The sequence below is a fragment of the Sardina pilchardus genome, chromosome 15 (assembly GCF_963854185.1).
Source record: "Sardina pilchardus chromosome 15, fSarPil1.1, whole genome shotgun sequence".
In the NCBI taxonomy this organism is placed as follows: domain Eukaryota; kingdom Metazoa; phylum Chordata; class Actinopteri; order Clupeiformes; family Clupeidae; genus Sardina; species Sardina pilchardus.
This window is the reverse complement of record NC_085008.1, coordinates 19530238-19548657: the sequence shown is the minus strand read 5'-3', so window position 1 is coordinate 19548657 and position 18420 is coordinate 19530238. Positions and strand designations below refer to the sequence as shown.

At 41.7% G+C, this 18420-nt stretch overlaps 2 protein-coding genes across 3 annotated transcripts in view; one reads left to right on the top strand and one right to left on the bottom strand.

Moving 5' to 3' along the window:
- The first annotated feature begins 2248 nt into the window (after positions 1 to 2248).
- LOC134102592 (sodium-dependent phosphate transport protein 2B-like) lies at positions 2249 to 9341 on the top strand. Of its 2 annotated transcripts, none has more exons than XM_062556744.1 (13): positions 2249 to 2317; positions 2953 to 3010; positions 3113 to 3247; positions 3340 to 3468; positions 3594 to 3737; positions 3943 to 4054; positions 4246 to 4441; positions 4863 to 4958; positions 5330 to 5450; positions 6649 to 6816; positions 7308 to 7424; positions 7596 to 7720; positions 8102 to 9341. In XM_062556744.1, the coding sequence occupies exons 2-13, from the start codon at positions 2956 to 2958 to the stop codon at positions 8636 to 8638; spliced, it is 1935 nt and encodes a 644-aa protein (XP_062412728.1). In that variant the 5' UTR covers positions 2249 to 2317; positions 2953 to 2955; the 3' UTR covers positions 8639 to 9341. The 2 variants fall into 2 exon arrangements, with proteins under 2 accessions (XP_062412728.1, XP_062412729.1); XM_062556745.1 differs by having other exon boundaries at positions 2260 to 2322.
- A 3007-nt stretch (positions 9342 to 12348) lies between these two features.
- Positions 12349 to 18420, bottom strand: part of LOC134102419 (protein sel-1 homolog 3-like) — a 15982-nt gene continuing 9910 nt past the window's right edge. The window contains exons 22-24 of the mRNA XM_062556511.1: positions 18171 to 18294; positions 17717 to 17780; positions 12349 to 16511 (exon numbers count right to left, since the gene is read on the bottom strand). Of these exons, the coding sequence (XP_062412495.1) occupies positions 16201 to 16511; positions 17717 to 17780; positions 18171 to 18294 (499 nt within the window). The 3' untranslated portion in view covers positions 12349 to 16200. The remainder of the gene's footprint in view (positions 16512 to 17716; positions 17781 to 18170; positions 18295 to 18420) is intronic.

Here is an 18420-nt window from a genome sequence, read left to right as displayed (position 1 = left end):
ATTATCCCCATACCATTTTAAAAAAATCAGTCTGCCATTCAGTAGGGAAGAGAAAAACAACTTTCAAAAATGAGGTTATACAGATCTGCTTTAAATTATGCTGCCACTAAAATAAATGACATACCAAGGTCTGATCTGCTGGATAATTTATCAAATGCATAGTATTTAAAACTGAAAAACTGAAGTGCTGAACAATTGAAGAGAATTATAACAAACCACATATTAAAATCAGATTGCCAACTGGATGAAAGAACAGCATCTCATGGTGTACAAGAGAGGATCTGTACACTCATACTTACCTCCTAATTCTCAACAAACACCCACTCAAATGACTTTGTCACTTATCTTGGATGGCAATTGCCACCGTGGATGTTGCTGTCAGTCAAACTGTAATTATCATTGCAAGAGTTCTAAACATCCGTACGCAGGTAAAGAGATCAATATAAAAGCAGTAATTTCCTGCAGTACAAATCAGTTATCTATTTTATCACTTGTCCTTGTGGCAAGTCATGTTGGTGCAACCAGCCAAGCATTGAAGACCCATACACAGATATACAGTAGAAGCACCATGAGGTGCAAAAAAAGGTGAATTGTGGCAGCACATTTTGTACATTTTAACCATTCTATTCCCGATTAAGATACAGTATTGAAAAGATCCAAGTCAAGGTCACTTGATTATTACCTCTGCCAAGGAGGTTATGTTTTCATCAGGGTTTGTTTGTCTGTTTGTCTGTTTGTTAGCAAGATAACTCAAAAAGTTATGGATGGATTTTGATGAAATTCAGGAAAGGTCTGAGATGACCCAAGGAAGAAACCACATTTTGGGAGTGATTTTGACTTATTTGTTTGGCTGACGCTTTTATCCAAAGCGACTCGTGTATTTCAATTGTTATGACAGCAACTCAGGGTAAAGTACTTGTCTAGTTTTAATTTCTACTTATTCGCTTGGCTGACACTTTTATGATTATGAGTGACTCATGTATTTCAATTGTTATGACAGCAGAGTAAAATGTCTTTCTCAAGGCATCACAGTGGCAGTAATTGAACCTACAACTTTTTTGGGCTACTGCATACTAGCCCAACTCACCACTACACTACCACCGCCCCTTGATAGATTACTATTGGAGCTCTCTATCTCTGTCACCCCAAGGAATAACTATTGATTATGAAGTTAAATGTTTTCTGTACAATTATTATATAAATATAAATGATTATATTTATTAGGAATATAGAGGTTATCTAATATGTTAATTATTCTGAACTGTTATTCTTTTTTATATAGGGAGCACATCAATGGATACGTTTTTTTTAGAATGATTTGAAATGACAGAGACTTTTTCACTGAACGGGTGGACCACACCTAAACTTGTTGAAATCATACCACTTGTGTTTGATGGTCACAAAGGATCATCAGGTGCACTGCCATATAGATTTTTTTAGAGGACGTTTGTCATCAGTGGTCAGCACCTTATGTTATTGCATTTATTTGGACGTGGCAGTCTGCAGGGACCAGTGGAGGGGTAATTTGTGTTTTCTGTAATACCCTCTCCTCCCAATGGATGGCAGCGTTTCTCATAAATACAAACACCGCAAATGCGCCCTTGTGTGCGCAAAAGTAGGCTAAACTCTCTACTGTACATCCAAACCACAATTGAGTGAAGTTGTACAATGAAACTCGTGAGAAGCGCGTTGCTGTTTTGTGTGATTATGTCGATGTGACAGTAGACTACGCACTTATTTCAGAGAAAAGCAAGACTGGTGCAGATTGTAGACACTGTTGCTGATATCAGATGAACACTGAGGAGAACGTGCATGACATCCATTGAACTTTTATGTCAACTCCTCTCTAATCTCTAATGTCATCATGGTAGGCTAATATGACATGACCATAATAATAACTGATTAACACGCTATGCCATATCCCTGTTTGGATAATAAACTTTGAGAAGTACAATTATTTTATTTTAAATATTGGGTAACTGAAGCCAATCGCATTTCATTTTTGAACTGAAGCTTATTCACCGGGCAAGAAGCACGAAATATGAAATTACGCAAGCTACACGTAGCTAGGTGTTTAGTAGTAGATTATTGTCAATCATAAATTGATAACTGGCCTAGATTCATCAAGGATCCTCATGAGGTCACTGGCAGCACCTCCCGTTCGCCAACCGGACTTTGAGCAGGAATGCGCGAGGGGTACTCCTGTGGCGGGTGTATAAAAGCTGGACACCTGTGGAGGCAGCTGCAGGTAGCCCAGGTGGATTCTCTCGCCCAAGACAAGTCAGGAATATCGCAACGCGGTACAAGAGTTAAAGAGGTGAGGTGGGTGCCTCTTTTCAACCTATCATCGCTTGTGTTTACCATCCTAATCGTTCAGAAAAAGATCTCCAGCATCAATTGACTTTTTTCATCAACAGTACGATGCACTTGATGATAGTAGAACTTTAAAAGGGTGGCATGCATTGACACCTTGCGGCTTATTGTTTTTGGGTCCAAAAAATTAATAGGTAGCCTATATATTTGCATTGCTTTCTGATGTCCTTACTGGTGTTCTTAAAATCCAAAAGTTGCGTTGGCTGCATCTCGCTCTATTATACACCTGTCTGTGTGGTAGGATGACAATGAAAAAGCTAACATCATGATGAATTGCTCTCGCAAAAGTTATTTAGAGATTGTATTGCAATATTTGGGTGATTTCCCGTGACATATCACGGCGTGATCGTTTTTTTTTTTTTTGCGTGGGAAGATGACATAGGGTAGGCCTACTTAATGAGGAAACAACTTTGTTTGTAGAGAGATGTTCAGAAATGTGTAACAAGATTGCATGTTAGACATGAAAGTAAGTATACATTTCGAAGTTGTTGTTCAGACTGGCAGGCGGACAACATATGTCATATTGCTTACGCTTGTTTAATGTAGTTGGTGTGTGATTTGACTTGTTTATTTTCACAGAGAATGGCTCCTCGGCCTGAGCTTGGGAATGGGACTTCTGAGACGCACTTAGACCATGGTACAGTATGTCGACAGTGAAATCTACTCTGTACACCTCAAACAGAGCCATCGAATCCAAATGGATAATTCTTTGTACATTTGATATAATTTAAAACAATAGGTGGGTCTGGTATGCAGTCCAAGGATGGGGTGGTGTTACCTGCCTATTCCACCGCTGCTCTGGTGGACGATGTGGCGGAGGAGTCGGACCCTTGGGACCTTCCCGCGCTTAAAGACACAGGCGTAAAGTGGTCAGGTGAGCTACGAAAGAATGATGCTCCATTACTGATGTTACACTATTGCTGTTATCGAACGCCTTGATGATAATATTTTCTGTACGCCTTACAGATTTGGATACCAAGGGGAAAGTGATCCGGGTTGTGTCAGGAATTGCAAAGTTTTGTCTATTGCTTGGATTTCTCTACATGTTTGTCTGCTCTCTGGACGTTCTCAGTTCCGCGTTTCAACTCGTTGGAGGTAATTAGCGTTCTCTATTTTATTGTACAGTAATTGTAGACTGCCTATGTTTAGTTTACATGTTGCCTGCAGTAAATACTTAAATGATTTAATGCAGTTTTACCATCATTGCGTGTCCTTTGTAGGGAAGGCAGCTGGAGACATCTTTCAGGACAATGTTGTCCTGTCCAACCCTGTGGCCGGCCTGGTGATTGGGGTCTTAGTGACGGTGCTCGTGCAGAGCTCCAGTACATCCTCCTCCATTGTGGTCAGCATGGTCTCTTCAGGATGTAAGTGGACATGGTCAACATAAACACAGATTTTGGATCCCCCGCTCGCTCTCTCTCTCTCTCTCTCTTACACTCTCTCTCTCTCTCTCTCTCTCTCTCTCTCACACACACACACACACACACACACACACACACACACACACACACACACACCTTTACACACTTAACAGGGGGTAATATAAATTATGGTTTATCTCTGTTACAGTGTTAGAGGTTAAGTCTGCTGTGCCAATCATCATGGGAGCCAACATTGGCACATCCGTCACAAACACAATTGTTGCCATGATGCAGGCCGGAGACCGCAATGAGTTCCGCAGGTAAGAAAAGGCCATCTCCCTCAAAAGGGTCTACAGTAGGTGTCTCTGAGCATATTACCATACTGATGGCTATTCATCCCCCTGCCTGTTAACATGTGTTCAGCTCAGCATCTATCCATCAATTATCCTGAGAAAACCTGTCCTAGATAAGTAGGCTACACTGTCACTCACTGTGTAATTTAAACCCTCAGGGCTTTTGGTGGAGCTACGGTCCACGATTTCTTCAACTGGCTGTCTGTGCTTGTGCTGCTCCCTCTCGAGGTGGCCACAGGCGTCCTCTACAAACTCACTGACCTCATCATCATCTCTTTCAACCTTCAAACTGGCCAGGATGCTCCCGATATCCTCAAAGTTATCACAGAGCCCCTGACAAAAAATATCATTGAGGTCAGTCAATGTTTCTATCATCTATCATAAATATATAATTTTATTTTATTTTTATTATAAAGTGTATTAAGTACTATTCTTTATTATGTACTGAAAGGAGAAATATGACAACTAAAAGTATGAACTATAGCCTGTAGCTTCACAAAGCCATTTTGCTTTCCAAGTATTTCAAAGTATTTTTCTTGTGTACAGTAATTTGATATTGGTGATAATGCACAGTCCTAAGACAGATAGCAAACCGTCAAGGAAGTGCTTTTTTGTGACATGCAAAATAAACAAATATATGCAACGGTGTGATGTATCTGCAACAACACAGAACATATGAAATCTATGTGCTTGAGTGATTGGTGGAGCATAGTCAGTATAAATAGGTATGTTTGCTCGTAAAAGCTTCCTCTCACCTTGAGTCTGTCTCTTTTAGTTGGACAAGTCTGTTATCAGTGGTATTGCCACTGGGGACCCTGCTGCCAGGAACAAGAGTTTGATCAAGATCTGGTGCAAAACAGAGACCACGATAGTAAGGAATATACACACTAATATCTACATCTGTACCTACACTAATTATTCTTTTGCACGCAACCTTATGAAAACTGTTTTCTTTTTTATGGAGGAGTTTTGATTGAGTTCATGCTAAAAATAGCTCAACCATTTAGCCAAACTGTTGCCTCACTCCGCTGTTAATATTTAACAGTCTTTTAGTTAAAGTAGAAGCTCTGTCGAAGTTGAGCTCTCTGTGTCTGTGGTGCATTTAGTCGACATGGGTGTTCTTATCACCGACCAGTTATAGATTAATATACTATTTACCCGACTTATTCAGCCTTCCTTTGTATTCTTTTGTGGGAATGTTTTTTCTCGTCATGTGATTTTTTATACTGCTGTGTCCATTAGACTCTTCAAAACGTAACTGTTCCGGGACCAGAGAACTGCACTGTGGGCGCCTTGTGCTGGGTAGAAGGCAACCTAACATGGACGCAGAAGAATGTGTCGGAGACGATAAACCTGGCGAAATGTAAGTAGAAGCATTCATCTCTTGAGTGGATGTTACATACAGTACATGTGATCTGCCAAAATACTTGAGAAAATATCCTTCTCTTATCAGCAGTACACACACGCGCATACAACAGTGGGTTGACTCTTACAGTTTACACAAGTGGACATAGACACACACACTCACCCTCTCTCTCTCTCTCTCTCTCTCTCTCTCCTCCTTCTGTCTCTTACATGCTTACACCCCATATCTTTACTTGCCGGCACCTTAGCACTGCGATATCAGGACAATGACTTCAATTCAGTCCTCATAGTGACTCAGCATACTTCCTCGCCCCACTAGCCTCTCTGCCCACTCAATGGGCCCTTTCTTCCAGCTCAGTCAGTGGTTCAACTGAGCCAGACAAGAAGAAAGGGCCAATCAAATAAGGGATCTTGTGGCCCTTGAACTGAACTAGCCAATAAAAGGGGAGCACAACAGGTGTATCAGTATGTAAGATCTGTTGTTAAAATACCTGGGGTTTTTTTGGGGGGTGGGGGGGGTCATTGATTGGGTTCATCAATTCTGATGCTTGCTGGCCCTGGGAATGAGCATTTTGTTCAGCACCATATAAGATTCTTCTTTGTCTATGCAAGAACATGTATGCAGGACCCATTTGAATGCTGTGTGCTAAGTGATGTCTATTGCAAGTCACTCACCAAAATTGTGAAAAGGTTTTAGAATCCTACTAGGACACATCAGGCTAAAGGGCCGTTCACACCAAGAACAATAACTATAGCGATAACTATGAACAAATATCACTTTTGTTAATACAAATGACGACTTTCACATATCAACTAACTATGATAAAGATATGAAGAACCATATCATTGGGGATCACTTGAGATCGTTTGAGATCGTTGAGATCGTTTTATCGTTTGAGAACGATAAAAAGCTAACGACCAATCAGAATCCATCACATTTTAGCCATCACATTCGTTAACACGAGGAGAGACTTATCTTATCGTTGGTGAGGACCCTTTTATCGTTATGGTTATAGTTATCGTTATCGTTCATGTTGTGATTGCCTCTTTATTTTTAGATTAATTCTGTTAGTGCTCCAAACAGTGACAGTCAATTGACTCTATAAGCTTCTCACTGATAAGTATCTGTGCTGAGCTGACTGTCCATAATCTGTGGAGAGTAGTAATAATCGTGTTATGATGTTGGTCCCCCACAGGCAAGCACATCTTTGCCAATGCCAACCTGCCCGACCTGGCTGTGGGTCTGATCCTGCTGGCGCTGTCCCTGGCCATCCTCTGCACCTGCCTCATCCTCATCGTCAAGCTGCTCAACTCCATGCTCAAGGGACAGGTGGCCGTGGTCATCAAGAAGGTGCTCAACACAGGTGAGTGGAGTCGCGTGGTACGGACAGAGAGTGCATGCAGGCATGCAGGCATGCACGCATACACACACACACACACACACACACACACACACACACACACACACACACAAATGCAGTACCCAGACATACCTGTCAAATACAAATACATATTGGCATGCGGACATAGAGACACGCACAAACAAACCCACACATACATACACACACACACACACATAGACACACACACCCTGTCTGATAGTCAGCACAGGTCACTCGGTCCTGCTGTTTGATGAGCTGCACAGGTAAATTGACCCTGTAGCTTTGGTGGTCACCACAGGTGCGTTAGTCTTGATGTGTGACAAAAAGCACGGGCACATAAAGCCACATACGTATTAAGAACAACACTGTTACTTATTGAATCACATTTCTTTTTCTGGACATGGGCCATGTAAAAAAAAAAAACATAAAAAAATAATAATATTATCATTTTCTATCTCTGTGTTTGTGTGCAGATTTCCCTTATCCCTTCGGGTGGATAACTGGCTACATCGCCATGTTTGTCGGAGCTGGAATGACGTTCATCGTGCAGAGCAGTTCAGTCTTCACGTCGGCCATCACCCCTCTTGTGGGTACGTGTCTCGCCAGGGCCACTGCTCTGTGTGTCCACTTACCCGTTATCTCTCAAAGTAGCCCGGTCACGGACTGGACTCTCCAATCTTATCCAGAGTTTCCAATATTTGTAGAGGCATAAAAGAGGCCAGAAACACTCATATCAGGGCTCGCTCTGTTCTTGACCACAGGTATTGGTGTCATAAGCATTGAGAGGGCTTATCCGCTCACGCTGGGTTCGAACATAGGAACAACAACGACGGCCATTCTTGCAGCCTTGGCCAGCCCGGGGGAGACGCTGGCAAATTCGTTGCAGGTGAGTAACAGTAGACCATCGGAGTTCTAAGACCCACCGTAGAACATTCCGGTGCAGTTACCAGATAGAAAGACAGAAAGTATTTTCTGTGTGTTTGTATGTGTTCCTGAATACCATTTCCCAACTGTTAGCCAAGGTTTGTACATTGATTTTACAACATTTCTTCAGCTCTTAGGTTAATACACGGGGGCAGTTAATATAAGTTTTTTTTTTTTTTAACAGTCCTCTGGTTTATACACAATGCAGCTTAACACACAGGAAATTGCATGAACATGAGGATGCTTTGTGCACTGAAGCTAATAAACAGTGCTGTGTTATTCATAATGTAAGATTATGTATTAAGTGATATTATGCAATATTAATATTTCCTCCTCTCCACAGATATCCTTGTGTCACTTCTTCTTCAACATATTCGGGATCCTCCTGTGGTACCCGATACCCTTCATGCGTGTGCCTATCCGCCTGGCCAAGGGCCTGGGGAACCACACGGCCCAGTACCGCTGGTTCGCCGCCGTCTACCTGGTGCTGTGCTTCCTGGTCATGCCACTCACCGTGCTCGGGCTCTCCATCGCCGGCTGGCAGGCCCTGGTCGGCGTGGGCGTTCCTGTCGTCCTGCTGGCCGTGTTCGTGGTGGTCGTCAACGTCATGCAGAACCGCTGGCCGCAACATCTGCCGGAGGTGCTGCGCAGCTGGGACTTCATGCCGCGGCCGCTGCGCTCGCTGGCGCCGTGGGACCGCGTGGTCACGTCGGCCATGGGCTTCTGCGGGGCGCGCTGCTGCTGCTGCTGCAAGTGCTGCCGCGGCGGCGGCGAGGGCAAGGACGAGGAGAAGGCCGGCCGGAAGGACAGCAAGAGTCTGGAGATGTACGACAACCCGGCGCTCACCACGGACGAAACGCCCACGCAGACACATTTTTAACTGCTTTGTGTGTTTGAGCGTCTTTCATGCTCTCTCTCTCTCTCTCTCTCTCTCTCTCTCTCTCTCTCTCTCTCTCTCTCTCTCTCTCTCATACACACACACACACACACACACACACACACACATCCCTCTCTTTGATTGGACTGATCCCACTATATAAAACGGGTGAAAATATACAGGAAACTGGAGAACAGGGATGTTCCCTCTTGGAAGGCTCATCAAAGAGGCATTGATTCTATTTATTACTGTAACATATCCATTTCTACAAGAAAAGATCATACTTTTCCTCATCTTGGTACACGTTTATTTTGGATTGTCATATTTATACTTCAGTCATCACTTAGACTTGATAATATAAGTATATTACATTTTGTAAAAATAGGATTTAATTGTCAAATTTTGAATTGTACTAATATTTTAAGTCTAACCATATGAATTTGCATATGGATGAAATAACAAATCTGCTGTGCTGAATATGTGTTAAATAATAGTTTGTATTTTTTGTAATCTTTTCCATTTGTGTAAGTTATTACGTTTGCGAGTGTGCATGTGTGGCTGAATATACTCATCAGGGTCTTAGACTTCATAGGAATTAAGAAAGACTTACATGTAAATAGAGCTGTCATTTTTGTTTGTACAGTATGACCTATGACCGATGATTGCTGCCAATAAAAAAAAGTCTGTAATTTTCGTCTCAGACATGAAACAATGGCATAGTCATATGATATCTGATGCAGACTCTGACTCACTCCTCCCCCATTAGCACACCCAAGTTTAGCACAATATTTTTGAAATCTTCCCTGTGTGTGTATGTGTGTGTGTGTGTGTGTGTGTGTGTGTGTGTGTGTGTGTGTGTGTGTGTGAGTGAGTGAGTGTGTGTGTGTGTGTGTGTGTTTCCTGTATGTTTGTCTTTGAACTGAAAAGGATTGCTGTAATGACTGTTCCCCTATTCACCCTCCCTTGAGATAATTCTGAATTTCAATGACTCTATGATGTAGTCAGTAGCAGATGCATATTATGCTGACGTCTATTGCACAAGGTTAGGCTGTGACTCTCAGGGACCAGAAGCAGGCACAGTAACACTGTAATCACCCTGACTGGGAGTTTTGCAAAACATACAGTTTGTGCAGCTCAGATGCATTACTTCAGTGAGAGTGCAGCATATTCAAAGGGATCTATCTACTGTATATGCATCTATCTATCTACAGTATCTATCTATCTATCTATCTATCTATCTATCTATCTAGATAGATACCATCTGTAGATACCCATGGGAATCACTGAACCAATAACCACACAAATATTTCAATTATACACTCTTCCATGTTTTTCCTGGGTGAAAACATGTACACATCACCGGGTGAGCCATTCAACTTCCCGTGGCTGCATTTTCAGTGCAGCAGCAGTTATTCTCAAACGGAGCGTGGCAGTAACACCATTCAGAGAATGAGCCTGGAGTACATTCATCGCAAATGTTTCTCCTCCTCAGTAGTGCAGATTGTATTTCCGAGGGAAAGCCCTCATGCTGTTAGCTACATAGTTAAGTGAGCTCCTGGAGATCTCATGGGGGCCTACCAACTGTGACAAGCTGCACTCACAGAAAATTAGCGGAGACACACTACACTTACGGATGCCTCATTAAGCCATGTTTGCATATGTTTAAGAAAATAATGAACAAGGGCTGAACGGAATATCTACTGTGCTCTGGAGGTGGAAGCGTAGGTGAGGTAGATAAAAGTAGTGCTTAACGGCCTCTCATTAACTGGGGTTTTCACATCTCTTCCCCATCTCATAGAAATATGGCAGAACTTGTGAGGCTTGTCAGTGTTGCGGTGGAATTTCAATGTTGTGACATGGACAGTATATATAGCTGATGGGAAACTTGTTGTAGGTCACCCTCACATTCTCTCTCTCACTCACACACACAGGCACCACCGGTAAAGAGGTCTTCGCTCTGACTGACAGGGCTTCTTTGTGGCAGAGCAGCAGCAGGTTTCAAACAACGTCACCCATCTCTGTTTGAAGGAGCCTGAGAATTATTACACCAACACAATGTCAGTGGAGCCTTGAAACCAATTCCATACAACAATGCTGTGCCCATCACATGTAGGATGAGAACAACAACTGAACACAATTCCTGTAGCCTTGATGGGAACTGAACAATCAATCACTGGTTCAAGGTCATTATACCTTTAAAATGAAGGAATAATGACCTTGGATTTCTTGGATGACATTTGGAATTCTGTCTCTTCCTGCTAACATTGCATAACAGTACTAATGATTTGAAGTATTAATGACTCGAACATGAAGGTCATCTCAATCATTACTGTAAATCATTAAGCGATACGACACATGAAGACTTGTGGAGCTCATTAGGATAGGTAAGGCATCAATTAAACTTTGAAACATTTTATCATTTGCAGTTTTATCTTGTACAGCACATTAGTATTTGTCTAATGTCTAGAGCCAGTACATTTAATTTATGGTCCCATGTAGACAGAACATAGGCAACTGAATTCCGATCTTGTCTTAATGTCTTGTCAGGGATAGATAACACTTTTTAGAAACCCAGTATTCATAAAGCATTAGAAATGCATACTGTACATGTACAGTACACATACAAGGGTTATAAACCATTCACAAAGCCTCATTAGTCATTATACTTATTTACACATACTCATGACTGTAAGCATTATTTGCTAGAAGCTTTTTCTGTAAATTCATCATACAGTATACTCAGTATGTATCATTGCACATCATATCTTTTATTGCATTCTCTTTCAGCCAAAGCACCTGAAAAGCCCCATTGTTTCTTCGGCAAGAAGTAGCAGTGAGTCACCTGAATGAAAATATAGTTCCAAGCGTGTACAGTTGGACTCATACGTTTATCAACCTATGCTAGAGTTGACTAAAATAAGGAATAAAAGACATCTTTTAGAAATTGATCTTAGTGCCTTAATTAGAAACAATTTTCAATAAACACCCATTTTCTTTGTGAATGAATAATGTATCCGATTCCCAAATAAATAAATGTTCCTTGAAATACAGAGGGCATAAGCATACACAGCCCTATGTTAAAAGCCCTTAGAGGCCATAATATCATCTCTCAATGGAAATCAAACAACTTATTAGGCTAATTGAAATAAAACCATGCCAATCTCTAGGTAGGGTGAAGGGTATGAAATGATGTGAAGTTATTCTAATTCCAAAAGCCAAGGGATCTTTATCTAGATGCATATTATCTTGGATTAAAAAAAATCTGTCTGCCTCTATGGAAATTTAATATAGGGGTGTGTATATGCATCCGCACTGTCAGGAGGAACATTTATTTATTATGATTCATTATTCATTAATTTATTCACAAGATAAGTGTTGTCCGTAAAGGTTGGATTTTCTCTCATTTTCTAATTAAGGCATAAAGTTCAATTTCCAAAAAAAAGGTCATCCCTCTTTTTAGTCAACTTTAGCATGGGTTCATAAACTTATGAGCATAACTGTACAATATGCTTAGAACATTTCTGTTTCAGTTTGTATTGGCATTGTACATGTTGTAACTATACAAGTCACAATATGTACTGTAAGTATAGGCTAGTTGGTTCCAACCACCTTTTGGAAGCTATGCTAAGATGGGCTAATGGTGAGTGGTGTGAATGGTGAATGATGAGTGTGTGAGATTGAGTTACAGCATGCACAGAGATGAGCAGGGTATCTTATCTTATATCTAACTGTTTATTTAAGCTTATCCCTCATGTTATCCTTGGGGTCAAGTTCACTGTTTTGCTTCACCTTTCATGACTTTTCCTCATTTGAAGGGTACAACAGTATGAAAATGTATTTTACAAATATTTGTTATTGGTGTTCCTTGGGGTCAATTTGACCCCAGCTGTATGAAACATACAGTAAGGTAAATGAATAGTTGACACATTATGGATCTACTATTGCAATAGTATGAGAACACATCATCATTTTTACATACATGTATACACGTACATATTGCGTATCAGTTATTTTGGCAGGAATGAAAAGTAAAAAAAAAAGTGAAGCAACAGCAAGCCTTTGGGCTGCTGACACTGGATGGGCAATATTGCCACCCAGGGTTCCAGGGTTCATAAAGGGGTGTGAGGGAGTGGGATTGTTTTGTAGGGCTTTTGATGGTGGCTATCACACTCTTGTTACTGTAAGTCCCTGCCACAAAAAACTGGGTAAAAATATAAATTATAATCATTTTCTGAGAGTGTATTTAGCTGGGGTCAAATTGACCCCAAGGATGACGAATGTCGGTAAGATTTGAGGGTAACATAAGGGTTACGGGAAATTGAGACTGACAGGAAACTTCTCAAGAACTGTGAACAAGACCACAATCGAAGTTTGAGTGAGACTTTGTGAAGCAGACAGGGATTAAACAGCAACATTTCATTTTTAAACTGTTAGATTACACGTACTGTACATGTAAAAACACTCTTTTCCAAACCTCAATATCATTCATTGTATTCATAGCGTTCCCATGTTTTGTTCAGCGATTTGAGAATTCAAAAAGGACTTTAAAATAAAGTTAATTTATCAAACATTGTTTTATAATGTAAATATAAAGCAATGATTATTGGCCATTGTAAATTATTCCACAAATAAGACTTGCTGTGTTATCCATACCCTGAGCCAAACATTAACCCTTGCTTTACACAAACATTGGCTCTGATCAAACATGGCACTTTATCCAAATTCTGAAACTAACTCGACACCTGTGGTTTACGCTCCTGCATTTCATAGACTGAATGACAAGAGTATGCCTAGTCTTACAAATAGAAAAAAAAAAAACAGATTGTAGCGATAAATTGGGCCGTACACTTTACAACCAGCAAAAAGTACAGACTTTGTTCTATTGTGGCTTTCCTGGAAAGTGGTGCAAAAAGGTGACTAAGTCCAAACTTTACCAATATCCCCTGTCATGTTACGCGTTTGACACACTCTTCCTAACAAGCTGTTCTGAGACATTGCTAAATTGTTTGCCATGGATGATAAGGACTCAGACAGTTCCTCCGATGATGTTCTCCACCCATGCTGAAATTATACTTTCCTGTGAATATCAGGGCGGCAACTTCCGCCAGGTCAGATGGGAGAAGACTTTGGATGCATTGCACACACACAAACACACACACACACAAATACTGTACACCCACAAGGTGATTAGCGGCAGTCCAGCTGGCCAAGTCCAGCTCAATTAGGCTTTATCACTCACATGTGGCTGATAGAGATCACCATTCCTAATGGTTTACCTATTGGAACATAGTGACTCCTTGAAACGGTAGCAATCTTCTTGACCATCACCATCCATCACTAAAATCATGCCTATATTGCTGACTCTGATTTGTTATCTGATTTGCTCTTCACAGTAGGGGTCATTGTTGGCTAGTGTCCATTGACTCTAGCAGTGTCAGACCAAACCACATTCACTTTGCTATACAGTTATATAATTTCCTGCTAAGTGTGCTGCCTTGCCCAGTGACATTTCAGAACACTTCTGTTGCCTCTTATTATAAATACGTCATAAAATTGCTTTGGTTTAGTCGCCGTCTTCACAGCTCAGGATAAGGGTTAATATGTGGGCAAAGGAATCACAACAAGAAGCCAAGGTCTGGTCAATTTAGGGGACATTTACTCCGAATCTTGGGCAGGTGGAATTGCTCTGTGTGGTGTCGAGTCCATGAGGTAAACAGCAATCACAGCTGTTTTGACCCATCGGGCCAGACTTTAGTAAATTACAGCTATCAATGTTTTTGTCACATCGACAAAGGTTGAAATTACAGTCAAGCTCGTTCTGTGAAATCGCCTCAGACACAAGATGTGAGTCATTTGTTGTGCCTTGGGCCAAATGCCAATCTTCATCGTTTACACAGCAACTGTTTCTTTTCAAAAGCATCTCCCACACAATTTGAGCTGGGTATAGTGAGATCTTTCTGTAAGCGTAAGAATGTGCAGTATATTCCTGGTGTTGTTGTATCCGTTTGAATGAGGCCATGAAATTGCCTGTGCATTCCCTTCTCCTGTGTGACAGCCTGTGAGTTCTCTTATAAGCACACCGGATCCTATTGTTTCTATTACATCTCGTACAATGCAGAGGACAGCTCACCAGAAGCTTGTTGCAATACCAGTAGACCTTGTCCTGTTTCTAGATAAGGGTATCTTCCTTTGTCAGAACTCATGCAGGCTTCCAAAAGCTCCTGTTTGTGAAAACAGAATGGTGAATACTAAAATCAGTGCGGGTGGATTCTAAAATCAGCTGGCCGCTCACCATGTGTCTCTCCATGCTTCACGCTGCCTGTGTTGAGCCTCTTTCAAATCACTGCTGCTTGAAATGTGAATTTCTGTAACTTTCCTCTCTCCTGCCAAGAACTCACAAACTGCAGCCCAGTCAAGTCTTTTATCAAATTCCTTCAAATATGTGTGTACGGTAAAAAGTGAGAAAATTACTGCCGCACCAGTGCTATCCCTCTGCTGAATTAGCTACTTTTCCTTCACTGATCATTCCACTCCGGCCAATTACCCATCCTCTCAGGGGCAGCAGTAACATCAGTCTGAGGAACACTGGCCCACATCTGCATTGATGTGTTAAAAACGAGCCAGGCCACTTTCTCCAGGCTGATTGACAGTGGCAGATGGATTCAGTTAATAACACACGCAGGTGCATATGTTCACCAGTAGATGTCACTTTTGAGACAACAAAAATAATGAAAGCAAGCATTTTTTTTTTTCTCCAGCCATGAAACATTGCTAAAACACCAGGTGCCTGGCCCCAAGCATTTAAAGCAGGCCACAGCTGTACTGCAAACACAGTGCTGTTCCATCTCTCAAATGTAACGCTGGGCCTCTCACTCAGCAGCTGTATTCTGAGGTAATGTCAACACAAACCAACAAAAATACTCACAACTGAAGCACATCTTTACTAGCATCAGGAGTGGGGGGAAATGCTTGACTGCTGAATTGGTGATTGCGACTATCAAAAATCATCAAACGTGTTCATAAATAAATTGTGTGTGCTTGTGTGTGTGTGTGTGTGTGTGTGTGTGTTTTGGGAGAGCCTCTGAGCAATGCTTCCACAGGAAAGTGAGATGCAAGATAGAGTTGTCAGTGTCAGCCTTTGTTGACGTGTAAATGCCGTTTCTGCCATCTTGTGGTTTATTAATGATAATACATTTTGAAAAAGATTTACCCAGATGGAATGGAAAAAAAAAAGAAAAAGTATTTCAAAGAAAGTATGTCTGGTGCAACAGAAGCACAGAGACCTGTTTTCCCAACCAAGAGCAGAAAATCATAGCAATATTGTTGTGCTCCTCTATAGCACTGTACCAGTGCCCAACACAAGCCTGTGTAAAGGTTTCTTCTCCATTGAGTTCCATTTCTTGCATTATACACACGCTTCATGGACTACACTTTTGAACCAGTAATGACATTCAGTTGGCCATCAGTCCTGTGCATGTTCACGACATAAATAAACTCGGGGAAGGATACAGTACGTGGATCAAGTAAAATGCTGGACTCGTCCCGCAGCATCTCATTCTGTCCCGTCACAACATGTGAGAGACAATCATAGTGGTCAGGGCGCACAGACACACCCCTGCCACCGTGACGACCGCGTCGATGCCCTCCCTCAGCTCCCGCTCCCGCTCCCGCCGATTCCGATTCCGGTGCGGCGGAGACACACCTGGCTGCGCCGACCCGTCTGATGGATTGACTCGGAGGGATCCCATTTCTCTTCGAGAGGCGCCATCCATTTCGTCCCTGGGCTGCCTGTCAGCCGGACGGACAGGTGCTGAATCTCCTGACCCGGCTAATGCGCCGTCACGTTGCCGGGTGGATACGGCCTCGCCGCCACGCCCTGGGGACACATACCGGCGGGAAATAAGTCTTCACACATGGCTGACTGCCTGGCTATCCATCTAATCAACTCTGCAGCTCATTAGAACACTGTGTCTTATTACCTTTGCCTTTTTGCCTTTTACTAAGTGTGTGTGTGTGTGTCTGTGTGTGTGTGTGTGTGTGTGTGTGTGTGTGTGTGTGTGTGTGTGTGTGTGTGTGTGTGTGTGTGTGTGTGTGTGTGTGTGTGTGTTTGTGTGTATATGAGTGTGTGTGTATATGTGAGTGTGTGTGTGTGTTTGTATATGTGAGTGCGTGTGTGGGTGTGTGTGTGTGTTTGTGTGTATATGAGTGTGTGTATATGTGAGTGCGTGTGTGTGTGTGTGTGTGTGTGTGTGTGTGTGTGTGTGTGTGTGTGTGTCTGGGTGTGCGTGGTGCACAGTGCTAATATGAATTCAACTCTTGCAGAGGGATGGCGTATATGTCGGTTCACATTTTTGGGGATGTTTCTTTGTCTGATTTGCATAATATTTGCTAAGAGTCTTTGACTTTCAAATGTTTTCCTGCATTCTCCCCTTTCAGTCTCTCCATAACTGTGGACACCCATCCTTTCCATTCTGCATGCTGAGGATGACTCCCATGGTGGGCTTGATTTTTTATTAAATAGGGGAGACCGAACATAACAAACTTTTGAAACTGCGTGATTGGACTTTGCGTGCCATCTTCTGTTCATAAAAAATGCATTACACTCTAGCCTGTGCTAGTCTATTTTTCCACAACAATAGTTTAGCTCGATCCTTGCCTTTACAGTATTTCTCAACCAGACACAGAGGAAGTAGAATTGTAACATTAAAGTCATTAAAAAAAATCTCCCACACCAGAAATCTTAATGACTAAAATGAATGTACTTGAAGTCATAAGACAGATCTCTACATGTGAAGCCCAAACCAAACTAAGGATTCAATGTACGTTCTTTCTGGTACAGAAATGTTTTGTGTCTGTTCTGTCTGGTCTATATTCACAAAATAAACAACTTAGAACATACAATATACTTTGTATTAATTGTGCATTAAATGTCACTAGACATTTTGGAAAAAACACTTGTTTGTTTACTTTCCAATTCTTTCTGCCAAGTGCCATTTCAGCTCATTTGGCCAATTCAATCAGTTCTACATGAGGTGAACCACTATGTTGTGTGACATCACTGCTGAGAGATTTGGGACTCACCTAATGTAATCTGCCCAATAACATAAGCCAGAACAATGAGAAATCCTCCGAGCATTCCGTACGCCTGGAGACAAAACAAAACACAAAAAGGCAAAAAAAGGAGCAGAGATTTTAACATTCAAGTCACAGCACTTACAATCTGCAACTAATGGCATAAGCCACATTCAGAGCAGACATAAATACTCAATTTGCTCCAGGGCTACTGAGTACATTATGCATATAGTGTGTGTACATTTTAGTAGAATTCTTATTGATTTTACCTATTAAGCTTCATCTATTTCTAATCCAAATGTAAAAATGGATGGATTCAAAGGCTGCACTGTTTGCATGCGGTTGCATTCTATATTATACAGCTAAAGCTTTCTCTTCCTATTGCCCTATTGTGAGTGTGTTTGTAAGGGGTAAGATGAGGATTCATGCCATGTGTTTATCTTGTTTGCATAGGCTGGCTTACCAGTGCTAACTGCAGTGTGTCCTGGGTGAAGTCCCTCCAGGCTGTTTGGATGTTGACTCGTAATAAGGCCAGAGCGCACGGGTTTAAAGTGTCTCCTTCCCACTCCTCTGCAATCTCCACGCATCTGATGGAAACATTTTGCAATGCTTATTACACATTTCCAAAAAAACGTGTGTGTATTTACAGCCATTTCACTGTGAAACATGACAATTTGTTCACTGTAGATTTGTTACCACGCTGCACCATCATC